General features: G+C 54.4%; 2 protein-coding genes across 9 annotated transcripts; one reads left to right on the top strand and one right to left on the bottom strand.

Moving 5' to 3' along the window:
* Window positions 1-527: 527 nt before the first annotated feature.
* On the top strand, window positions 528-13,445 carry GPAT2 (glycerol-3-phosphate acyltransferase 2, mitochondrial). Of its 6 annotated transcripts, XM_023211515.2 has the most exons (22): window positions 531-630; window positions 2,947-3,069; window positions 3,216-3,329; window positions 4,026-4,099; window positions 4,511-4,615; window positions 4,825-4,953; window positions 7,329-7,428; window positions 7,864-7,997; window positions 8,309-8,408; window positions 8,504-8,716; window positions 9,095-9,217; window positions 9,388-9,470; window positions 9,799-9,917; window positions 10,572-10,642; window positions 10,740-10,980; window positions 11,070-11,218; window positions 11,399-11,476; window positions 11,954-12,085; window positions 12,168-12,288; window positions 12,369-12,434; window positions 12,673-12,728; window positions 13,118-13,445. In XM_023211515.2, the coding sequence occupies exons 2-22, from the start codon at window positions 3,007-3,009 to the stop codon at window positions 13,232-13,234; spliced, it is 2,388 nt and encodes a 795-aa protein (XP_023067283.1). In that variant the 5' UTR covers window positions 531-630; window positions 2,947-3,006; the 3' UTR covers window positions 13,235-13,445. The 6 variants fall into 6 exon arrangements, with proteins under 6 accessions (XP_023067286.1, XP_023067283.1, XP_023067282.1 ...); XM_023211518.2 differs by lacking the exon at window positions 8,504-8,716 and having other exon boundaries at window positions 528-594; window positions 3,001-3,069; XM_023211514.2 differs by lacking the exon at window positions 531-630 and having other exon boundaries at window positions 3,007-3,069; window positions 10,722-10,980.
* Window positions 12,009-22,186, bottom strand: FAHD2A (fumarylacetoacetate hydrolase domain containing 2A). Of its 3 annotated transcripts, XR_003306955.2 has the most exons (10): window positions 22,004-22,186; window positions 21,001-21,251; window positions 19,637-19,853; window positions 16,150-16,209; window positions 15,714-15,876; window positions 14,151-14,259; window positions 13,930-14,017; window positions 13,650-13,792; window positions 12,851-13,289; window positions 12,009-12,722 (listed from the first exon to the last, which is right to left on the bottom strand). XR_003306955.2 is itself a non-coding variant. In XM_026448504.2 (8 exons), the coding sequence occupies exons 2-8, from the start codon at window positions 21,243-21,245 to the stop codon at window positions 13,730-13,732; spliced, it is 945 nt and encodes a 314-aa protein (XP_026304289.1). In that variant the 5' UTR covers window positions 21,246-21,251; window positions 22,004-22,186; the 3' UTR covers window positions 13,559-13,729. The 3 variants fall into 3 exon arrangements, 1 of the variants encoding a protein (XP_026304289.1); XR_003306954.2 differs by lacking the exon at window positions 12,851-13,289; XM_026448504.2 differs by lacking the exons at window positions 12,009-12,722; window positions 12,851-13,289 and having other exon boundaries at window positions 13,559-13,792.
* Window positions 22,187-24,185: the final 1,999 nt, after the last annotated feature.

Here is a 24,185-nt window from a genome sequence, read left to right on the forward strand (position 1 = left end):
TTTTCATGACTGCAGCTGTCTCTTGACGACCTTCTCTCCTTTCTAATCGTCCTCAACTCGGAATTTTGCTAGAGCCTGAACCCCAGTTTGGGGTGACTGAGCGCTGGCATAGCCTGTTTAATCAGAATCTGGCCTGAGTCCCTGCTTGAAGCTCAGGCACTCGGGGCCTCGCGGCGGCCTGCAGCAATCCCCTCACACCGCGGGCTAGGGCCGGCTGGAGAAGCGAGCAGGCCACCCACCGAGCACAGAGACGGAAGAAGCGAGCAGGCCACCCACCGAGCACAGAGACCTGGGAAGCGAGCAGGCCACCCACCGAGCACAGAGACGGGAAGCAAGCAGGTCACCCACCGAACACAGAGACTGAGAAGCAAGCAGACCACCCACCGAGAACAGGTCACACGTCCACGTCGAGCGGCGCGGAGCACGGGGCGCAGGGCGGGGCTTCTGGACCAGCGCGCATCCCAATTGGTTCTCGGGGCTGCCTTTTAGCCAGACGCGCGGAGGTGGGCGGTGCGCGCCTTCCCCTGGGCAGTCCACGCCTTCCGGCCTCCTAGTGGAGCTGTTTCTTTGGCGGGAGTTGGCGGCTGGTGTGAGGTGAGAGGCGCGGTGGCCGCTCCCTGGCGAGGCCAGGTCAGACGCGGACCGGGATCATCCATGGGCCTTCCTGCTTCAAGAGCCTGGTCTGCGCGGCCTGTTGGGGACTGGGCGGAAGTTGAAGGGCAGGGAGCGCCGGCCATGCGGGGCCTGTGGCGGGAATTAGTCCCTGTGGGGTGTGGTGTTGGGGGAGGCGCTGGAGAGCCCCGCTTTGCCTCGTCCGGGGCACCCGGTCCTCCTCCATCCAGAGGGGGCGTCCAGGACCTGACGTGGAGCAGGTGCCCTTCGCGTTTCTGGGAGTAGCTCAGGGAGCGCCTGCCATGGGTCTGGCGAGGGAGCTGAGGCCTGAGGGGCGCTGGGCGGGGCTGTGGGGCGCCGGGGCTGTGGGAGGCCGTGGTGGAGCAGGGCGGGGAAGGTGGAGTTCTCCTGTGGCTCTCTGTAGGGCGCAAACATTCCCAAAGCGGCCAGGTTTAGGTTTGACCCTTGATCAAGGGCTGAACGCGCAGATGTGCACGGGCTCAGGCGTCAATGATAATCAAGGTGGCGGCAGACGGGAGGGCTGCTGCGGTGGGGCTGCAGGGACAGCGGCAGCCAGCTGGGCCCTGTGGGGTGTGTGCTCTGATGCCAGAGCTCAGCTTTTTCCATTACAACCGCGACTGGAAACCTTGATTTTTAAAAGATGTATATATAACAAGCCCTCTGCTGTTAAACGTTGGTTTTATTTCATAAGGTCTCAGCACGTTGTATAGTCAAAGAAATATGTGTGTGTGTGCGCGTGTGTGTGTGTATATATATATATATGAGTTGAATTTACCCTCGAGGTGCCAGTTTACATCCTCTGCTGTAGGAGTCCTGAGCTGTGTCGTTGAGGTCATTGGCAGATGGGGGTAACTCTTGCCCTAGCTTTGACTCTGCTGCCGTAGAACTAGCACAGACCTAATGGGGTTGGATTTGGGGATTGGGGGTGGTCTTCGGCTAAGGGACAGATATCCCTTGCAGAGCAGGCAGGACTCACCACAGGCCTCGGCTTGTAGCCTTGCTGTAGCATGTGTCTGTGAACGGGGCTATGAGAACATTGTCAAGATATGGAGTACCTTTGGGATGAGCCTCCCGTGGCCCCCCAGACCACGGGCACTGCAGGATCCTGATCCCATTATTGATTGGCTTCATGTTGGGAAACTGAGCTGACTGGGGAAAGGAGGAAGGTGCCTGGAGAATTTTTGGGAGGAAGTTACCGTGGGTCAGCTGGCTCTGCCTGGTTCCCTCTTCCACGCAGGGCGGACTGCTGGACATACGGAGATGAGCCCCTGCCCTCAGGACACTCCAACCATGTAGGGAGATGAAACCATAGTCCTGGAGGAGGGCTTCGAATGGCTCCTTGTCCGGCAGGCTTGGGCTGGGGAACCCAAGGAGGAGAGGGAGGGCTTAGAGGGTGTTCTAGAAGCATCGTGGACTTAGAACCCTGGGCAGAATTGGGTGGGTGGCTGGGAAGGGAGAGGCTCCCAGATGGGCCTGATTACAGTGTGGTGGGGATGGGGAAACATGATTAGAGCAGCCTGTTCATCAGGGTCATGCTGGGAAATAGGGAAGATGGGCTTCTAGGCCCCAATTTTTGAGCCAGGAGGTGTTCAGTGCTGTTTGAAGGAACGTAGATATTTATTAGTTGAGGGAAATATTGTGGTGGGATGGAGGGGCTGAGGAGATACAAGTGGCATCTTCTGTGGAGAACGTTAATGTGAGAGGGGAGTGATTGTGGAAAAGTCTATCTTGTCCTCAACTAGATGCTCATTCTTGGGCGTAGGCCTCTGTGTTCTGACCCCCAGTTGTCCCTCTTCTATTAGCCAGCCCACATTCCCATATGTTTGGGTGGTTACAGGGCTGTCTCCTGGTGGGGAGGGGAAGGGCAGCTGAGAAGGACCTGGTGGCCTCATGGCGATAGTCTTCTTCCTCCTTGGCAGTCTCGTGCCTCTGTCTTTTCAATCCAGCCCTTATTCTTTCCCTCCGCACAGAAAGGATCAGCATCTCCGGTACAGCCCTCATCTGTGCTAGGAGATGGCAGGGTGGGTGTGCATGGTAAGACAACCGATCCCCCTCATGTTGGCCTGAGGAGGGCCCTGACCTGGCTACTGTGAGACTTTTTGAGAACAACTGGCTCCTTTGTGGGACCAGTTGGGTGTGGGGCAGGGCCTTGATCTGAGCCAGCCCCTAGTTTCCAGCCTAGGTTCTCCTTACCGCTGATGGCCTAAGTGATGTCTGTCTATCCTGTGATGGGGGGGTTGCAGTTACTTCAGGAGTCCCTGGATTATGGCTCAGATTCTTATGGCTCCATCCCTGTACCTTTCCCTGGCTCAGGTTTCCGTGGGGAGAAGGAGAGTGGCAGAGGTGACTGGTTCGTGGTTCTTCTAGGCTCTCATGGCCACCATGTTGGAAGGCAGACGCCAGACTCAGCCAAGGAGTAGCCCCAGTGGCCGAGAGGTAGTGTGGCTCGTCCCATTCCTCAGATCCCCTCTGCGCTGCCACGCTTCTGCTGTGCCCCTTACTTCTAGAGCCTCTGTCGCTCCATCTTTCCCTCTCCCCTGCCAAGGACTTTGAGTCCTCTCATCTCTCATTTTCCTTTCCAGACTAGCCTGTGGTCCTCAGGCTTTGGGATGAAGCTGGAGGCTGTCACCCCATTCCTGGGGAAGTATCGCCCCTTTGTGGGTCGCTGTTGCCAGACCTGCACCCCCAAGAGCTGGGTGAGTGATGGTCGGGTCAGGCCCTGACCAGGAAGCTTGGTTCTGGGAGCTGAAGCTCTGGGAAGCTGCTTCCTTTTTGCCCTTCCAAGCTTGGCTCTTCCCTGTCCCATGCCTCTGCCTCTGTCTTGCAGGGGAAGGGGTACACTGGGATTGGTTGTGTGGTTGGGCTGTGGCTTGTTCCCAGGCCTGGGAGAGTTGGGTGGGAGAAGTGCAGAGGGGCCTCAGTGTGGTAGGGTGTGCCCAGGGGGCTGGGGTCTCATCATGCCCGCGTGAGTTTTCTTGTTCAGTTTTGGGGACACCACCGACTCAGACTTACCCAGCACTCAGCTCATGCTTGAAGACCTCTTTTTCGGTTCGTGCCATGTGATGGTGGTGAAGGGGCCCAGATTTCTCGTGGAGACCCGGGTTGCCTGTTCTCTGCTGTTGAGAAGATAACTTCCTGGAGACTTTGTATGCCACCTGAAAAAGGGTGATTCTGTACAGGATACAGCACTTCAGTTTTGAGCATGGGCCCCTTTTCCTGAGCCAGCCTAGGATCTGGGATCAAACGCCTTTCGGGAAATACTGCGCTGTCATGTTTTCTCCTGGAAGACTTGGCAGGCTGCCAGGCAGAGACCAGAGGGGCAGCACAGGGGCGTTTCTTTGCCAGTTTGGAAAGGTCCCCCAAGACATGCTCTCTCTCCGCCTCTCTGGCAGGAGTCCCTCTTCCACAGAAGCATAACGGACCTAGGCTTCTGCAGTGTGATCCTGGTGAAGGAAGAGAACACCAGGTAGTCAGAGCTACAGACTGGAGCAGGGTTGGTGACAGGGCCCCTTGGGTGCAGGGCTGCTGGGGCCCTGCTTTTTGGTGCCATTTTCTTCCTCTGATAGAAAAAGAAGGGCCCTGTCCTCTGTTCCACAAGCCTGCAGGGAGGGGCAGACTTGGAGCTCTCCTGCAGTTCCTTCTGTGAGCATGTGTGGATTGCCCACCGTGTTTCAGGCTGTGAACCTGTCCCCCACTCAGCAGGGTGAGGGGTGGGAATGGGGCACAAATGGACAGGCAGTTCCTCTTCCTGCTCAGGTGTTCCTGGGACATGGGACTGGGGTGTGGTCCCTCTCTGATTGAATAGCCCTCTGTGAGCCCTGGTGGAGGTGGGCCCTCTCTGAACGATCTTCCCTCCTGCTCTGGGAGCTGTGCCCAGGTTTCGGGGCTGGCTGGTTCGGAGGCTCTGCTATTTCCTGTGGTCCCTGGAGCAGCACATCCCCCCCTGCCAGGATGCCCCACAGAAGATCGTGGAAAGCATCGGGTGAGGAGGCAGGGAGTGAGGTCTGGCTGGCATTTCTGGGATCCTGAATGGGATGACAATGACAGTAGGTAGGGGTGGTTGAGAGGGCTGGCTGGGGCAAGGCTTCTAGAGGGTGAGCTTTGCCTGGGACCCTTCCTTAAGGAGAAGGGTGAAGATTAGAGGCCGTTCCCTGCAGCAGCCTCATATCACTCCTCCCAACCCCCTCACAGGGTGCAGAACCTCCTCTCAGGGAGGGTCCCAGGAGGCGCTGGCGAAGGCCAGGCTCCTGACCTTGTGAAGAAAGAGGTACAGCGCATCCTGGGTCACATCCAGGCCTCACCCCGTCCCTTCCTGGTCAGGTAACTGTGCTGAGGGGCACTCATCCTTGGGCTGGGGACTGTGTCCTTCTGGAGACTAGGTGTTGGCTGGGCGTGGGGAAGTGCTGAACTCTCCCCCTAGGGAGCTGGATAGTGTTTACCAGAGTGGGCTGCAGCCTGCCTTCACCACCGCCTCCCATCCCCACATTCCCCAGCACAGGTCTGAGCTTCTGTTACATGCAGTGCACTGTTCCAGGGAAATGGAGGGGTAAACAGAGATACGCGTGGCTGCAAGGAGGAAGGAACAAGGCTGAGACAGAATACCAGTAAGGGGACAAAGAGACTGTTTAAGCCAGAGCCAAGAGCAGGAAAAGGAGCCAGCCTTGGGGGTACAAGAATGAGGGGAACAGTCTTGCTAGAGGGAATAGCCTGAGTTTTGATCTTGGGCAGGAGAGGGACTAGATTTGCTCAAGAAGCTGACGTGGTTGGAAGCCAGCAAGTGAGGGTTCGAGAGCTGTGGGAGGTGAAATCGAGAGGCAGAAGGGATCAAATCATGTAAGGCCGTGCAAGTTTGGACCGGATCTCCAAGTGCAGTGAAAAGCAGCTGCAAGGTTTTAAGTGGGAAGTGACGACATCGTGGATTAGGGTCAAGAGTGGAGACTAGAAAGGCATCTGGAAGGCTGTTTTGTTAGTCCAGGTGCGAGATGATGGTGGACAGTAGAGGTTGAAAAGTGGATTGAGAGATCGAGGTGACATTAACAGGACTCACTGATGGATTGGACGGTGGGAGCAAGGGTAGTGAGGGAAATTGGAGAAGTTACAGGACAGCCCCATTTCTAGCCTACTTTCTGGTGGTATGTACAGAGAACAGGCTTTGGGAGAAGTGAGTTGGCCCAGAAAGGTAATCTGGACAGAGAGTTTTGGTACTTGACATGCTTGTGAAGACACTGAGGAGACAGTTGCATATAGGAGGTTGGAGCTCAGAAGAGAGGTTGGGGCCAGAGACACTGTGAAGCTTTAGCATACAGATTGTGTTTAAAGCCAAGGAGATGAATGAGTCCCTGAGTGCAGGAGGGCTCGGGGCAGCATGTGTCAAGCTCAGCTGTCCTGAATGTGCTGAGTGGCCAACTGAGCAAGGACAGAAAGTAGAGGTTGTTGGTGGCCGTGGCCAGCCCTCCAGTGTGACAATTCCTTGACTTTGTTAAGATTTCTAGTCCCTTGATCATCAAGGTGATCCGTTGATGTCCCTTGACAACAGCCATTAGCCTCCCTGTCTGTGTTGCCTTCCCTCCACGCCTAGCTGAGATTGCAGGCTCAGGATGCGAGTAATGCTCTTGTGAGGGAGTCATGGGCAGGACCCCCGACTGTCTGCCTTCTCTTTGCACCTCAGCAGCCCAGCATTGCTAGAGAAACACACACCAGTGGACTGGTTTTCTTGCTAAGTGCAAATGTCACAGGGAGACATGGCACCCTCCAGAGCTCCCATCTAGCCTGCTCCTTCTTAGATTTATCCAGTGTCAACTGATGCCGCATCTCATGCTTCACAGAAAGATAAAAGCCATCACATGGGGACTTGCTGCTTATCCACCACATTTCCCTGCTACTACAGCTATGTGTCTGTCCTAAATCAAAGCTGGTCCTACACCGTTGCAGTGGCTCATGCCTGTAATCCCAGCACTTTGGGAGGCCGAGCAGGGTGGATCATCCAAGAGCTCAAGACCAGCCTGGGCAACATAGACAAGCCTGGGCAAACTTGTCTCTCCAAAAATTTAGTTGGGTACAGTGGTGCGTGCCTATGGTCCCATCTACTTGAGAGGCTGAGGTGGGAGGATCGCTTGAGCCCAGGAGGCAGAGGTTATAGTGAGCCAAGTTCGTGCTATTGCGCTCCAGCCTGAGCAACAGAGCAAGACCCTGTCTTAAAAAACAAATAGAGCTGGTCCTCCTGTTGGGCTAGATGGACAACCCCACCCACCTGCCCACCAGGGATTTTGCCCCTGCAGTTGTCCCCTTTCCTTCTTCTATCACTAACCCTTTGTTTTTATTTGATCTTTCCTGGCAGTTTGCCAAGAACAGGCTGGGTTCTGCCTGGAGAGAGGCTTGGTCCTGTAGTCTCCTTTAGGGTAAATGGAGGCAGATGCTCTGATTCTGATGTGAGGCAGCTGCACCATGAGGTCGTGGGAGAGTAGCAGCGTCTGGTGGGCATGAACTGTGGTGTCAGAACTTCCAGTCCCAGCACCGCTACTTCTTAGTGTTCGCTACCATGAAGCAGTTCTGCAGCTTCCCTGAGCCTCACTTTCCTCTTCTGTAAAATGAGGACAGTGGTGGGGCCTGCCTTAGAGGAGCACTGGGCGGCCCTCCAAGGGCCCCGGGCTGAGCGTCACTCCATGCCGCACCTCAGGCCTGGTGTCCCTCCCCAGGCTGTTCAGCTGGGCGCTGCTGCGGTTCCTGAACTGCCTCTTCCTGAATGTGCAGCTCCACAAGGGTCAGATGAAGATGGTCCAGAAGGCCGCCCAGGCAGTAAGGCCCGCCCTCCACTGGGATGGGGATGGTGGGAGCAGAAGAGCAGAGGCTGGGCCAAACCCGAAGTCAGGAGCAGCCCCCATCTGCTCCTGCTTCCTGACCTCTCTGCTCCCAGCCATACAGCAGTCCAGTCCCCATCAGCTGGTGGGAAAAATCCCCTGCTCTTTGCCGACCTTCCCTTTATGTCTCACGGCCCTGCTCCCATGGGGCTTCCTCTAACGTCTTTCCATCATGGTCTTAACAACCATTACGTCAGTGCGTCAGTGCAGTTACCTTAAAAGTTGTCTAAAGGCTCCTTTGCTTTTGGGAAATGTGCTCAGAGGAAGAACTCTCAGCCGGACCCTCCCTCCCTCGGGCTGCCCTGGGTCTTTGGCTGCCTGTGTCCTCAGGGTGGGGCAGGTTGGCACTTCTATCTGGCTCTCCCCGGAGCAGGGCTCGCCGCTTGTCCTCCTCTCTACTCACAAAACCCTCCTGGACGGGATCCTGCTGCCCTTTATGCTGCTCTCCCAGGGCCTGGGTGTGCTCCGTGTGGCCTGGGACTCCCGTGCCTGCTCCCCTGCCCTCAGGTAAAAAGCTTTTGCCTCTAGACATATGTAGGAGAAGCCACAGGCTGGGGCGTGGTGTGTATTGGGGTGTGTTGGCAGCAGCTCCCTGCTAAAGCCCTCTTGGTGGCCTCTCTCATCCCAACCATACAGCAGTCTAGCCTGTGGGGCTTAGATGGAGGGGTCAACCACAGGGCGTAGGGCCATGGCTTCACCTCAGGGTATTCAAGTAGGATACAGGCTGGCCGTGGGGGAGCTGAGACTCTCACTAGCCCCTTATTCATTCTCATCTCCAGAGCCCCTTTCCTTATCAGGCTCTGCCCTGTGTCCCACAGAATTCTCCTGAGGAAGCTTGGGGGGCTTTTCCTGCCCCCAGAGGCCAACCTCTCCCTGGACAGCTCTGAGGGGCTCCTTGCAAGGGCTGTGGTCCAGGCGGTGAGTGCCCCCAGTGGTTACATATGGGCCAGGCTAAGAGGACAGGGGTCTGTTTCTGCTCTGGCCTTAACACCCACTGTCCCCTCCTATTCCAGGTCATAGAGCAGCTGCTGGTTAGTGGACAGCCCCTGCTCATCTTCCTGGAGGAACCTCCTGAGTCCCCAAGGCCACGGCTGTCAGCCCTGGGCCAGGCTTGGCTGGGGTTTGTGGTGCAGGCAGTCCAGGTGGGCATCGTCCCAGATGCTCTGCTGGTACCAGTGGCCGTCACCTATGACCTGGTTCCGGATGCACTGTGTGACATATACAATGTGAGAACGTGAGACCCTCCGGCCCTTGGGCCCCTGGGTGGACACCAGCTCCAGACAGGAGGCACAATATTGTGTCCTGTGGCTGAGTCCCTCTTAGGGCTGCTGGGGGTGCAAAGGAATCATCCAGCAGCACCTGCCAAGGCCGTTACCATCATCTCATTTCATCCTCTGAAGACCTTGATAGGGAGGGATTTTTCCTGTGTCATGGATAAGAAAAGAGGAGCTTGGGACAAGGTCATGCACCAGTTTGGGCCTGAGATAAAACTGAGCATGCTGGGACCAGAGTATACCTCTGGAGACCAGGATGGGTGGGCAGCCCTGATGTCCACCTGAGAGCAGTGCCCCTGGCAACTATAGTCATCCTCTCCCTCCTTGCAGGCCTCGGCCCCCCTGGGGCTGTGGACAGGAGCTCTGGCTGTGCTACGTAGCCTGTGGAGCCACTGGGGCTGCAGCCGCCGGATCTGCTCCCGGGTGCATCTAGCTCAGCCCTTCTCCCTGCAGGTATGGAGTCAGCTGGGGAAGGCTGGGAGTACCTAAGGGGGCTGTCCTAGGCATCTTGGCAGTCTGGCCTTCGAAGCCACTGCAGGGATAGCTTTGCCTACTTCCAGTGGGCTGTGTGCAAGTTTCCTGGTAGTCCAGCGCAGGCCACCTAAGAGCCTTGTCCTGGGCAGGAATACATCGTCAGTGCCAGAAGCTGCTGGGGCGGCCGGCAGACCCTGGAGCAGCTACTGCAGCCCATCGTGCTGGGCCAATGGTAGGGGCATGGGATCGTGCGGTCTCAGGGGCAAGGCAGGCAGCCCTTCAGCACCAGCTTCTGTATCCCCCTAGTATACACACACTAGCAGCCCTCCCTCACCACATATCCTGGGGTCATCTCGGATAGTTCCAGGCACTCGCCTTTCTAACAGTGTGAGTCTGAGAATACGGCACAGAGGCGTGGAAGGGACTGGGGGTTATAGAAGCCATCCTCTGTCCTGGGGCTGGGAGGGGGAAACACCCTCACCGTTTAGAAAGCTCTAGGCTTTCCCACAGCTGTTTTTGTGTTTGGTCCCTTCATTCTGTAATCTGTGTCTCTATCTCAGTACTGCTGTCCCAGACACTGAGAAGGAGCAGGAGTGGACCCCCATAACTGGGCCTCTCCTGGCCCTCAAGGAAGAGGACCAGCTCCTGGTCAGGAGACTGAGCTGTCATGTCCTGAGTGGTGAGGGTGAACCAGATCTGGGCCTTTGGGGGTGGGTCCCTGAATCGTCCCCTCTCTCTGGGTCAGCCAGTCACCAGGGTTCTCCATTCCAAGTGAGTGTCTGCACGTGAGACCCTCTATGGTACCTCAGGGACAGCTGAAGAAGAATGGAACCCTCCTCCTACAGGAGGAGCAGGGCAGCCAGGGCTGGCATGAGGGAGCAGCTAAGTGCACGCACAAAGATGGTGGCCTGAGGCCAGGAGGCTGCAGCTGCTTCCCCAAGGCCACACCCAGCCCTGCCTTCGGAGTGGAGTCTCCTTAGCTTAGATGGGGATGGTGTGAACTGAATGGAATGATACGTGTAAGGGGCTTAGCACAGCGCCTGCGCAGAGGGCCCTTATAGAGAGAGCCATCAGTATCTTCTCCAGTGGCCCTCTGTAGTAGAAGCTGTGGGTTGGTGTGTGGGCCCCAGGACGATATGCAGGGAAAGGCCCCCAGCTCCTGGCCTGGCTCTCAGCCTGTGTGATAAAAGCCACTGCTCTGGGCGTACATTCCTCATCCCTGGGGTGGAGTTGGGATGTGTGGCCAAGAAGACTTGCCAGATCATGGAGGGACCAGACTGCTGGGCCTCAAGCCCTGACCAGCATCTCCACCCCCCACCCCGCCCCACTCCAGCCAGTGTGGGGAGCGCTGCGGTGATGAGCACGGCCATCATGGCGACACTGCTGCTCTTCAAGCACCAGAAGGTAGCAGGTGCCACGTGGTGGGGACCTGGGCAGGGGGTGGGGTGTGGCTGTCTCGCTCAGGCCTGCTCTGCCCACCCAGGGCGTGTTCCTGTCACAGCTCCTGGGGGAGTTCTCCTGGCTGACGGAGGAGATACTGTTGCGTGGCTTTGATGTAGGCTTCTCTGGGCAGCTGCGGAGCCTGCTGAAGCACTCTCTGAGCCTGCTGCGGGCGCACGTGGCCCTGCTGCGCATCCGCCAGGGCGACTTGCTGGTGGTGCTGCGGCCTGGCCCAGGCCTCACGCAGCTGGCACGGCTGAGTGCTGAGCTGCTGCCCGTCTTCCTGAGCGAGGCTGTGGGCGGTGAGTCTTGAGGTGCATGGGGTAGGTGGGATGTGTGTGCAGCGGTGAAAGGAACAGCTCCATCCTCATAATGGACCCACCTCCCCCAGCCTGTGCGGTGCGGGGGCTGCTGGCAGGCAGAGTGCCGCCCCAGGGGCCCTGGGAGCTGCAGGGCATATTACTGATGAGCCAGAATGAGCTGTACCGCCAGATCCTGCTGCTGATGCACCTGCTGCCGCAAGACCTGCTGCTGCTAAAGGTCAGGCCTCTCCTATGGCCCACTTGCTCCTAGGCCTTCCCCTCTTGGTGGCCCATCCCTGCCCAAGCCCTGCCTCTGAAACCTCCTGGGTGGTAGGTCTGGCCTTGCCCGGGCTTTGGCTAGGCCCCTGACCATGTGCCTGGCTTGCCTGAGGCCATAGGGGTGCCTTTTTCTCCCCAGCCCTGCCAGTCTTCCTACTGCTACTGTCAGGAGGTGCTGGACCGGCTCATCCAGTGCGGCCTCCTGGTCGCTGAGGAGGTAGGCAGGGCAGCTGGAGACAAGACCCTTCCCTTGGGCCTGGCATCCTCCAGCCTCACCCCCTGAGTGCCAGCTGCCCCAGGCTCCTCCTCTGCCCTGTGTGTGCTGTGGGGGTGGACTGCCCCTGGCCTTGCAGCGGGGAAGCCTAGCTCGCACCTCTGCTCCCTGTGCCTTGGGAATGGCCACCTATGCACCGGTTCTGTGTCTCTGGATAGCACTGGACATGTGTGCCTCTGAGGTTCTCTGCACACCTCCTGCTCCCCACGTTTCTTGGTGACACGGCCACTGCCCTTGAGGGTGGGAGTTCACTTCCTCCCACTCTGCAAGTTGGCCCAGCAGGTGCTGTGGCATGGCTCTGGCCATCCTCTTGGGTCTCTGGGTCTGCTTTTACTGGATTCACCTGCATGTACCTGGTCTGGGGGTATAGGGTTGATCCCTGGCCAGCCTGTCAGAGAACTATGGCTCCACGGCCCCTAGACCCCAGGCTCCCGGTCAGCCTGTGACACAGGGCGACAGCGACTGAGCAGGAAGCTGCTGTGGAAACCGAGTGGGGACTTTACTGATAGTGACAGTGATGACTTTGAAGAGGCTGAGGGCCGGTACTTCAGGGTGTGTTTCAAGAAGCCACCCCTGGAGGGAGGTGGTAGGGAGGTGGTGGGGAGCTGCGCTCATCCCGGCCTGTCCCCCCCAGCTCAGCCAGCAGTCACACTGCCCAGACTTCTTTCTCTTCCTCTGCCGCCTGCTCAGCCCACTGCTCAAGGCCTTTGCACAGGCTGCCGCCTTCCTCCACCAGGGCCAGCTGCCCGATACTGGTGAGGCCCTTGTTCCCTTGCAGTCCTCGAGGCAGGCTGTCCGTGTAGGGCGCCAGGTCTAGGTCTTCTCTTTTCTCCAGAGTCGGGCTACACAGAGCAGCTGTTCCAGTTCCTCCAGGCCACCGCCCAGGAAGAAGGGATCTTTGGTGAGTCCCAGCCAGTCAGCCCAGGCTCCTGGAGCAGCGGTGCTTGCTGGTGGTTGCTGCCCCCTGGCGGACAGTGACAACCCAACTCTAGAAGGAGCGCTGCAGAGTTCAGAGGGTCTTCTGTCCAGTCTGAGCTCTATCCTTCCCTGGCTGCTGCTTTACACAGGAGGAGAGAATCCTGTGCCCAGTGGCTCCCTGTCCTCCCTACCTAGAGCCTTCACCTCTCTCTCCTCTCCAGAGTGTGCGGACCCAAAGCTCGCCATCAGTGCTATCTGGACCTTCAGAGACCTAGGGGTGAGAGGAGCCAGTGTCACCATCTTCTGTCCCCCTGTTCCCACCCCGATAGCCTGGCTCAGGGAAACCCAGCTATGTGCCCATCACCCCACAGGGCTGGCCTGATGGTGTCTCATTAAGACCCTGGGATTTACTTGGTGTCTTCCAGCAACAGACATGGTGATGGGTTGGAGAAGATGGGATGGTTTCCTGCCTCTTGGTCTCCCAAATCACTGGTTCATCCTTCTAGGTGGGGTATTAGGGCTGCTTTGAGGCAGCTTTTGCACAAACACTGAGGTCGAAGGGGCCAGAGGTCTCGCGGCAGGTTTCTGGGGACAGGCTTGGCCCGTGGGCCCGGTGGACACAGTCTCTGTGCTGAGGGTACTCATGGCCCATCTTCCATGGCCCAGGTTCTGCAGCAGATGCCGAGCCCTGCAGGCCCCAGGCTCCACCTGTCCCCTACTTTTGCCAGCCGGGAGAATCAGCAAAAACTAGAACAGTTCATCCGGCAGTTCATTTGTAGCTAGAACTGTGAGAAGGAGCCTGTGCCGAGACTTCTCAGCTCCACAACACAGCTGTGTCCTAGAGCCAGAAGATGGAGAGGAGGCTGCAAACCCTTAGCTGCTCTATAAATATAATCATTGAGGCTTGATTGTCCCTTGCCATCTCTTGCTTTCTCTCTCCTTTGATGTGATAAACGGGGGGACCAGACAAGTTGTCATTTCCCAAGCCCAGGAGTATCTTTTTGGCGTATGCGTGTGTATTTGCTCTCCTCTTCCCCAGTCCCACAAAATGCCCCAACTTGTCCCATGAAACAAAGCCCAAAAGAAGACAAACAGCAGAAGCCAAGCTGCTGCTTTGGCCTGACAAATTTATTGAAGAGAGCTCTGTCCTCCCTTCTACCCAGAAGAGGCGGCTTGCAGGGCTGGCACCTGCCCATACCTGTCACTGGGCCTTTCCCTGGGCTAGGCCGAGTGGGAGCAGATGCCCCCGTCCTATGTCCAGGGCCTGTGCAGGAGCCATCACACCACCTTGTTGATGATGACACCTAGTTCTTCAATCTCACACTGGACTTCATCCCCCTTCTGCAACAGAGCAGGCCATGAGGGTGTCAGCCCTTCCGTCAGACACACGTACATCCACACAAGCCTGTACTTCTCAAGTCTGAGCCAAGCCTGCCAGGCCTTCGGGCCCCTGCTCTCTTTCCTTTTCGCTAACCTACCCTGAGAAAGACAGGAGGTTTCCTGAATACACCGACACCTGGGGGGGTCCCAGTCAGGATGACATCCCCTGGGTGAAAGGTGACAAACCTGGAGCAAAGTAAAAGGACCCGGTGAGACCAGGGGCTGGCTGAGGTGGCCACAGCCAAGGGTGGAGGGCTCAGCTCAGCCTCCACGTGTGGGTGGATGGAGTGGGACTGGCAGGACAGGCCCTGGCACTCACTGGGAGACCCAGGCTATCAGGTCCTCCGTCTTGAATACCATCTGGTTGGTGTTGCTGCTCTGGACCACTTCCCCGTTCACTCGGCAGCAGATCTTTAAGTTGTGTGGATCTGAAATGCAAAGATGGCACCTTGGGGTTATCCCTTTTCCCCCTCAAACCCTCCAGTATTTCACAAACACAACCGTAGCGGAGCTTTGTGACTTGCCGGGTGAAAGGGCTTTGTGCCCACACTGACTCAGCGCTCTACGTTAGAACTTTCTGTATAGACACTGGCCTTTTCAGGCCTCCCTGCATCCCCACCAAGAGCACCAGGCAGTAGTCACAGGGCTGAGTTGAGAGGATGTTCCAGACTCTGAAGAGGGAGAGAAAAATGGCTCGGGTTTTTACCTTGAAAAAAAAGGGCATCTGTCTACAGCATAGGATGACACCTGTAGATACAAAAATGCCTCCTGGGCAGGGCCAAGCCTGGTGCTCATGCCTGTAATTACAGCACTCTGGGAGGCCAAGGCAGGCGAGGACTGATTAAGCTCAGGAGTTCAAAGCCAGCCTGGGGAACGCAGTGAGTGCTTGTCTCTATACAAAAAAAAAAAAAAAAACATTAGCCAGGCGTGGTGATGCATGGCTGTAGTCCCAGCTACTCAGGAGGCTGAGGCGGGAGGATCGCTTGAACCCTGGATGTTGAGGCTTCAGTGAGCTGAGATTGGGCCACTGCACTCCTGCTAGGGTGACACAGTAAGACTATTCCAAAAGAAAAGAAAAAGAAAAAAAAGAAAACACACACAAAAAAAAGACTTAGCATCTACAAAGCAGTAAGGTAATGGTTCTAGACGGGAGAGTGAAGCCTCGTGTACTGGACGCTAGAAGGGGAGGATTAGTGTAAGAACATCCTGGCTAACCAGCACTTTCAACTATTGGTGGTGGTCTTAGTGTTCTACCCCCCTTAAGTAGAGCGGCTGAAACACAATGTAACTTTCCTGCGGACTCTGCATGGGGTGCTGTGAGGTAATGGGGTCTTTGGCATCCTGGCATGGCGCCCACATGGACACCCCCACCCACCACCTCCACCACAGTTGTGGGCGGCTGTGTTAAGAGGCTGCGCTCTGCCCTCTGGGGCACTGCCCCCGTCCTGGTGCTGTCTCCTCACTGTGTGTGGTCAGTGCTGTTCTGTTTCCACCATGGCTGGGTGAGTCACACTGGCTGTCGTCTCCTGTACTGTGGAAGATGCCAGGGCCTTGTGATAACTATGCTCCAGGATGCTCAACTTAGATTGTTTTAGATGGTGGCAGCCACAGGAAGCCCGATCCACCCATCAGCTCAGTGTTGTTTGTCATTTACTTCATGCAGTTTCACATCCTCTGCAGTTGTGTTCCCTCTAGGGGGCTTGGGAAGGAAGCCCATGGGAGAACTCATGGCTGAGGGTAAGAGACTTGCCCTGTGTGGAGTCAGCAGTGACAGGGTGGCCAGGGAGGGCAGGTGCCGCATGTACCTGAACCCACGCTCCTCCCTGGAGCCCTGTTCATCTGTGCGATGGTAGGTACAAGGGGGCAGGGACCAGGGACCTACCTGCTACACTGTCCTTGGTCACCAAGGCAGGGCCCAGAGGGCAGAAGGTGTCGAAGGTTTTCCCCAGCAGCCACTGTTTCCCATTGCGTGTCGTTAGCCAGTCACGAGCACTCACGTCATGAGCCACAGTGAAGCCGGCCACGTGGGCCATGGCATCTGTGGCCTATGGGGCAGGGGATGTGGCCATACAGGAGGTTAGATCACGGGTGACACCAACACCTATGGCAAAGGATCTCTAAGCTGTTATCCCGTGTTAGTAGCCAGGGCCAGCCAAAGGTGGGTGAAGGGCAAGGCAGTGTCAGGGAGCAAGGAGGCTGACCGCTTCCCAGGGTCAGGGACAGCTGGCACCGTGTGTTGGTGAGAGGTCAGCACTGGGAGAGGCAGGAGCTGGGGCCTCTGCTACACGCTGGCCTGGGAGCCCACCTTTCCACCTCACCTTGATGTGCTTGCCTTTCTTTCCAATGACCACGGCCAGCTCCACTTCCCAATCTACTTCCTGTAGGGTGGGAGAGGAACAGTGAGCTGCAGTGGCTTCGGGGCCCACTGTCCATGCTGAGGCTGCACACGCTGCTGAAGGGCCTGGACCTTTGTCATTAGGGCTTGGATGCCAGCACGTTTGCCATCACCACGAAGCAGAGCCAAGTGAATGACAAGGGAGCTGTGACTTGTAGACCCATACATTTTGGGCAGTGGCAGACAGCATCACAGGATGCAGGCACAGGTCCTCTCCCCACTGTGACGGCAGAAGAGCAACACGTGTCCAGCGCACTGAGTTTAAAAGTTACTCTGGATACTTTTAACAAAGAATAAATACGAAGTAATATCCTCTAGCAATACGTAAACTTCCTGTGTGTCAGGCACTATTCTAAATGCTGTAATGTTATTAACTCATTTTAGTAAGAAAAAGATTGACATCCCACAAAGGACTTGAGTAAGCAATTCACAAATAGGTAATGGACATGGCCAGAAAACATGAAAATATGCTCAGCCTCTCCCATAATCCATAAAATGCAACTACAAAATAGATATAATTTGGCCTTTAAAATTGGCAGCTCTTTCTGATAATAACCAGTTGGTATGAGTACACCTGACACCCAGATGTTGGTCTCTAATACCACTCCCCATTAAGAAGCACCGGGTTCCTCGGGGAAATGGCTAATTCCAGGTCCAAGACAGTACATGATAAGCCTAGAACATCTTGGTCAAAAAGCTAGGATATACAAAAAGTGACGGGAATGGAGTCAACTTGAAGGCCCCTCACTGGCCAAACTGAGGTCACCTAAAGAATGTAAATGATGAATTACAAACAATTGAGTAAAAACAAAAATCATGAATTCACAGTGATATTGAAGACACAGGAATAAAAAGAGGAGAGGCAGCTTTTCTTCATAGAAGAATGCCAGCCAATAAAAACAGAAGGCATGATTGAGAAGAGTCATTGATCTTGGTCGGGCGCGGTGGCTCACGCCTGTAATCCCCGCACTGCGGGAGGCCGAGGCGGGTGGATCACCTGAGGTGAGGAGTTCAAGATCAGCCTGGCCAACATGGTGAAACCCTGTCTCTACTAAAAATACAAAAATTAGCCAGGTGTGGTGGTACACGCCTGTAATCCCAGCTACTTGGGATGCCAAGGCAGGAGAATCACTTGAACCCAGGAGGCAGAGGTTGCAGTGAGCTGCGATCATGTCACTGCACTCCAACCTGCACAACAGAGCGAGACTCCATCTCAAAAAAAAAAAAAAAAAAAAAAAAAGTCACTGTTCTGTAACCCCCAAAGCAATAATGGATTCAGTCAGGATGACCACAGGATCCCTGGATGAGAAGCTATGGGGCAGTAAGATAGTTATGTGATCTCAAACTACCACTCATAGACTGCTTATTAATTACAAAAATGGAAATGCATCTTCACAATGGAGGGACCTAGTGAATGTCAGCTAAACCAAGTGGTCAAATTCTGGGACCACTGACATGAACCTCCCAGTGGGATGCAATGGGAAATGTCTACCATCTTCTTTGTAGACCTCCTGATAAAAATGCTTACCCTGACACTAATCATGAAGAAACGACCAGACAAACCCAGGGTGTGAAACATGCTATGAGTCAACTGGATTCTTCAAGGAAAGGGCAGGGAGCGTGTTTGAGATCAGGAGTTGGCAAACTATGGCCAGCTCACCGTCTGCTATAACAGTTTGAATGGAAACCCACCATTCATTTCTGTATCGTCCCTGGTGGTTTTCACACTACAACAGCAGAGTTGAATTGCTGCAAAAGAGACCATCTGACACTCAAAGCCTAATATTTACTAATTGGCCCTTGATATGCTTTAGCTGTGTCCCTACCCAAATCTCATCCTGTAGCTCCCATAATTCCAACATGTTGGGGGAGGGCCTGGTGGGAGATGACTGAATCCTGGGGGCGGGTCTTTCCCGCGCTGTTCTCAAGACAGTGAATGGGTCTCACAAGATCTGATGGTTTTAAAAATGGGAGTCTCTCTGCACAAGCTCTTTTCTGCCTGCTGCTATCCACGTAAGATGTGACTTGCTCCTCTTTGCCTTCTGCCATGATTTTGAGGCTTCCCTAGCCACGTGGAAGTGTAAGTCCAATTAAACCTTTTTTTTTTTTGTAAATTGCCCAGTCTCAGGTATGTCTATCAGCAGTGTGAGAACAGACTAACACAGCCCTTTAAGAAAAGGTCTATGGAACCCTGTCCTAGATTGAAACCACTAAAGAGATAAAACTGAATACAGTGTGCGGCCTTGGTTGATCAAGGAGCAATAAAAAAAGTAAGCAAATTAAAAGTTACCTTTGGGGCAGTCAGCAGTCCTTCTGTTTGGGAATTGGGGCAACTGGATTTTATATTAAATATTATTCAAGTTAATTTTCTTGGTAATGATAATGGTGGGATGGTCATGCAAGCCACTGTCCTTATTTTCGGAGATGCCTATTTAAGTTTTTCTGACTAAATTGTCTTAATATTCCCAATGTGTTTTAAAAGGTCTCCTTCACCCCACCCCCTGCAAAAAAAAAAAAAAAAAAAAAAAATGTGTACGTTTGCCATGTGGAGGGCAGAGAGAAGGCAAGGGAGAAAAAGGAAATATGGCCAAATGTTTACAATGAAATAAGGTGGAAAAGTTATCTCGATGTTCACTGTATTACTTTCCCAGCTTTTCTAAAATTTCCAAGACATTTCTAAAACAAAAATCAGAGAGAAAAAGTCACCAGTGTTAATAAGGGTATATGCACTACTGGTGGATGTGTGAGTTGCTTTTACGATCTTTTAAAAGGCCAGTTGGCAGAATTTTTCACAAGTTTTGAAATACTGCCTATACTCTGACATATTTAAATTCTAAGGGTTTATTCAAAGGAAATAATAATGTATTAATGGACATGCAAAGCCTTTTCTACATAAGGATGTTTATTGCAACATTTATTTATAGAAGCTGAAAACTAGAAACAGTATACAGCAATAAGGTAATCGGGAGTAAACTAACCTATATAACAAACTCCATGGTAACCTAAATATGTCACGGAGAATATTTAATGGCATGAGAAAATGCTCCTGATGGAGTCTTAAGTAAAAGGTAAGTGTATGTACAGTATAAACATATACAGGAGTGGAGAAACACTGGGAAGACAGACAGAAAAACACTAATATTGCAAGCCCTGGCCATGGGATTATGGGTGACGTAATTTTTAAATGTTTGTCTCCATTTTACCTACAGTGAGGGTGTATTGCTTTTGTAATCAGGAAAACACGCACATTAACTTTTTTTTCCAAGGCCACTGTTATTACTGAGCGTATAATCCCCTAGTTTCTGCTGAATGTACTATTGAGCAAGAGCTGGCTCCAGCAGGCTGAACACCGAGCTCAGAACGCCCTTGCGATGGCCCAGTGACGAGGGAGGGCGTGGGGAGGCACTGACCTGGCTCTCTGGTGGGAGGACCACCTCATCATAGGGCCCCACGATGGAGCTGGCAAACTTGCTGAAGATGATGGGCTCCTTGGGCACGGGCACGTTCTGTTCTTTGCAGTGGTCCACATAATTCATGCCCACACACACCACCTTATCTGGCCGCGTGACTGGAGCCAGGAAGGTTACCTCCGACCGTGGCAGGACTGGCAACTGGGCAGCCAAGGCTCTGTAGAGACCACAACAGGTGAGAGGGTCTGGCTGGGAACAGGTCAGCAACCCCGGCAGGCTGGGCAGATCCTGCAGCAGCTACAGGTTTTGCTTTTTGAAATATATTTCCTAGCTCTATCAACCATCAGAGTCAGTATGAAAATCAAGCCGAGCTATTGTCCTTTGATATCAGAGCAGGGCTTTTATTTTTCCAGTGTTGATTTCCTCTCCCGCTTAGGTAACTCATGTCCATGTAAAAGATACAAACTGGAATACACAGAAAGGTCTCCCGTTCCCCTTCTGGTTCCCCTGTTCCCCTGGCTCTTGGCAGCTACTCTACAGATATTCTTCTCTCAGCCTTTTGTATGCACATGACAGCACCAATCTTTACACTTTTGACAAAAACAACTGCTCTTGGAGATCTCTCCTTAACAATATGGAACAATCCACAGAGGGCGTCCTCTTTATTGCTTGTGGCTGCATGTTACTGCTGTATAGAGATATACCCAAGTCCCTAATGAGGCACATGGAGGTTTCTAATCTTTGCGGAATGTGGCGATATGGGAACATACTGTTAATACTGTGAGCCGTGAAACATTTGTATTTTTTCCCATTTTAATAGATGAAAACGACATCTTAACGTGTTTTTAATTTATTGTTCATCAGCTCCTTAGACCAGATTCTGTAGGGGTCCAGGCTTCAGGGACGCTCTCACCTAATCTAGTCCAAACCCAGGAACTGTCTTGGAAAAAACCTCCCTGCCGTCCTCTCAACTTGTAGGAGCTGGGAGTCTCTATCACTCCCCCGGCTGCATAAGATGCCTTTCAGGACCCCCTGGCCCAGACCCGTCAGTCAGTCCAGGAGTTCATTCCCAGAGGAGGCAGCGTGATGAAGTAGAGAGTCCTGGTTCCAGGACCAAATGTACGGCCTTGAAATTGTTAATCACCTGTCCTAGGCCTCAGTTTTCTCCTCTGAAAACTGAAGATGTTATTATGTAAGATTTCTAAGGATCTTTTAAGAGAACAGGTGAGAAATAAAAGGTGGGGTTACTCTGCTCCCTTGCCAAAGAGCTACCTGCTGGTGCTGTTTCCCGGAACAGGAATGCAGTGAGAGGGTGTGGGGGGACCACGGCAGCTGCTTCAGGGCGATGCTGCCCACTTACTTACCTTCTTGCCACTGAGAGGGTGGCCTCTCCCTGCTCTAGGAACTGCGTCATCGTCTTCGGGAGTGTGGGGTCAAAGGCATTGAGGTTGATAACCCCTCCACCATTCCCTGTCTCCAGGCCCAAATGAGGCCCCACCAGGTGGGGTGCCTGGAACTGTACTAGTCTCATGTCTCTGGAGGGTTGAAAGGGCCACTTCTGAGCCTGCAGCAGAGCTGTGAGCAACCTTCTTCTACCAGACACCAGCATCAGAGCCTGCAGAGAAAAACGCAGGATCCAGAAGACGGAGGATGCCAGAGCCATCATCAGGATCCCTGAAATTCCTAGGACTATAGCCCAAGGCCCTTTGCCCCATCCGCCATTCCTTGCATACCACATGGGAAGTGGTCCAGGCTTGTATTTTACCCTGCTATACTTCATAAGGTGAAAGTACAGGCGCCCTCTGGCTGTTGCCTCAGGGACAAGGCTGGTTACAGCGCTCCAAGAGAACCCCAGGCCCCACTGACCGTTCCCTTCCCACGTGACACACACATGCAGGTTCATTCCAACCTTACAGCGGTCCCCTCGGGTAGAGCGCCCTCCCTTTACAGAAGGGGACACTGAGACACGAAGGGATGACGTCAGGTGCCCAAGGTACCAGTCAGAAAGTGGCCCTGGGGTTTCTGCAACAACCACTGTGTCACACGGCCCGAGCTCAGTCCAACTCTGCAAGAGTCCGTAAGCAAAGGGGCGGCGACATGAGGTGGAAAAAGCAGCCTCCATCAAACAAAGCCTGAGACATGGGTGTGCACGTCGGATCCCAAACCACCGTCCACTCGCCTGGAACCCATGCCGGTCCCCCAATTTCCCACATGCCCATCTCCGTCCCCTGCAGTTAGTGAGGCTCAGAAAGGTCCGCCCCGTCTGTATGGTCAGAAGCGGCTGGGGGTCAGGTCCCAGTTCTGCGCTCCGCGGGAGACCGGCGCCACGGACACCCTTCTGGCCTGACCCAGCCAGGCTCGTCCTACCTGGCGGCGGAGGCCGGTCCTCCTGCGCTGAGTTAGGGCTCGCGTGGCCGGAGGTCAAGGGCGGCGGGCGCCTGAGCACTGGCACCAGTGACCGCAGCCAGCCGCGGAAACGCAGCCGCGGCGAACCCAGGAACGCTCGCCCAGATCACCCAAGCGAGAAACGGGCGCGCCCCTGTGACGTCACAGCCAGCCGCCCCCGGCAGGGCGCCAATCCCGGAAGCGCGGGCCCGTTGCGGGGCGCGCGGCTCCGGCGTGTTAGGGCTCCAGGCACAGCCCGGCGCCTGCCGCGTCTTCTGGAGACGGTGGCTCTCGGAGCGATTCTGCACTTGCCTGAGCCCGAGAGTGGGCGCAGCCCGAACGTTGTCCCTGGGCGCTTCGCTGGCCTCATCCAGTCTGTCCCTGTTCTGGGCCTGACGCCGTTCCCGTCAGCTGGACAAATCCAGTGTGGTGAGACAGAGATCATATGACTGACAGAATGTACTCTTTGTGGCTTATAAATTATTAAATTATAAATAAGACTAAGGCCATGCCAGGCAAAAGTCACATACCCCTACACTAAAAGAATAAATGTTCTAACTCACCACCTGCCAGATACTAACTGATGCCTCCAGACTCCATTCCACAAAGCATAACTATAGGTTTGACTGAACAAGAGACTGACATCAGTAATTTTCTCCTGATAAAACACCACTGACCGTGGGCTGGTTCTGGCCAGTTTGTAGAGGCTGTGCACTGAGTACCTTTGTGTTCCTTTTTTTTTTTTTTTTAAGGCAGGTCTGGCTCTGTTGCCCAGGCTGGAGTGCAGTGGCATGGTGGTGGCTCACTGCAACCTCTGCCTCCTGGGCTCAAGCCATCCTCCCACCTCGGCCTCCCAAGTAGCTGGGACCACAGGCGCACACCACTGTGCCTGGCTCATGTTCTAACTTTTCCCTTTTGACCCTTAGAGGCTAATTTTAGGCATTTAATGTTACGTTTCCACCCCAAAGTGAGCACGGATTTTATGCAACACACAGGATTATTCCGTTGCATGTGTTAGGATCCCCTCATAAATATTCATAAGGCTCTCATATAACTTACTGAATATGTGTGTATAGTTGCTGTTTTTGGGCATACGCCTCAGCCTCGCCGCTTTTTCCTCTGAAGTGCCTGCTTTTGGTTTCTGCTAAAGGCCACGTTTCCCCACCTGTGGGATGGCCAGCCTGCAGGTGGCAACCCTTTCTAAGAGATAAAACTCTCCTGGCTAAATTTCTACATTTTGTGACTTTTTCCACTGACAATTGTGACTGAATAATCAGAGGGGAAATAAAAGCTTTTGACCCCTGCTTTCTCCGTGGCTACCCTTATGATGCGGCTTGGTTTTGCCATGAATTCCTTGTCACTGCCTCCATGCACGCCCAGCCCCACAGGCGGCTTGCTCCTGTCTCTGCCTCTCCCTTGCTCTGGTTGGTAACTCGCATGTTTCACGGAGAAAACAGAAGCCCTCACTTGGCGTTTCCTCCTCCCATGCCCTCAGACCCTCCACACCTGCCCCTGCCGTGTGCTAGCCCCGCTGAGGAGGAGCGTCCTCCTTCCCAGGCCGCAAGTCCTGTGCGGGAGCCCCTGCACCGTGGTTGCTTTGCACTGAGAATTGCCCCGTATTCCTCTTGAGCAGGACTCTGCCTCTTCAGCACGTCGTCTCCCCCTGCTCAGATCTCTCCATCTTAAACAAATCGAAGCAGAACTGCTCTTTGGCCCCACTTCCCTCCAGCTGCCCCTCCCTCATCGCTCACCAACCTTCCTCGGAAAGTCTCCCACAGGAGCTTCCTTCCCACATGAGTCTTCGCTTTGATTCCTTGTCTCCCATTCATTCCTCCTTCAGCCCGATCTGATCTGTGCCCCCACCCTTCCACTGAAACACGTCTGACGTAAGTCCCCAGTGATTTCCATGGTGCTCAGACCAAACGACACTTTTGTTGTCGTTGTTGTTGAGATGGAGTCTCGCTCTGTCACCCAGACTGGAGTGCAGTGGCGCGATCTCGGTTCACTGCAACCTCCGCCTTCAGGTTCAAGCGATTCTCCTGCCTCAGCCTCCCAAGTAGCTGGCAGTACAGGGGGACCCGGCTCAAAAGACACTTTTTATCGTTACCTCTAAGCATTCTTGGCCTCTCTGGGCCATTTCCTCGTGCTTTAAATACTGCCTTCC

The sequence above is a fragment of the Piliocolobus tephrosceles genome, chromosome 15 (genome assembly GCF_002776525.5).
Source record: "Piliocolobus tephrosceles isolate RC106 chromosome 15, ASM277652v3, whole genome shotgun sequence".
NCBI lineage: Eukaryota > Metazoa > Chordata > Mammalia > Primates > Cercopithecidae > Piliocolobus > Piliocolobus tephrosceles.

Excerpts from the sequence above, each read along its gene's own strand:
- FAHD2A (XM_026448504.2), bottom strand. The coding sequence starts at position 21,245 with ATGCTGGTGTCTGGTAGAAGAAGGTTGCTCACAGCTCTGCTGCAGGCT. Across the intron at positions 14,260-15,713 it reads GACCAAGGACAGTGTAGCAG|ATCCACACAACTTAAAGATC; the intron begins GTAGGTCCCTGG and ends TTTGCATTTCAG. Across the intron at positions 13,793-13,929 it reads AACCTCCTGTCTTTCTCAGG|AAGGGGGATGAAGTCCAGTG; the intron begins GTAGGTTAGCGA and ends GCTCTGTTGCAG.
- GPAT2 (XM_023211514.2), top strand. The coding sequence starts at position 3,007 with ATGGCCACCATGTTGGAAGGCAGACGCCAGACTCAGCCAAGGAGTAGC. Across the intron at positions 4,616-4,824 it reads AAGATCGTGGAAAGCATCGG|GGTGCAGAACCTCCTCTCAG; the intron begins GTGAGGAGGCAG and ends ACCCCCTCACAG. Across the intron at positions 9,218-9,387 it reads CTCAGCCCTTCTCCCTGCAG|GAATACATCGTCAGTGCCAG; the intron begins GTATGGAGTCAG and ends TGTCCTGGGCAG.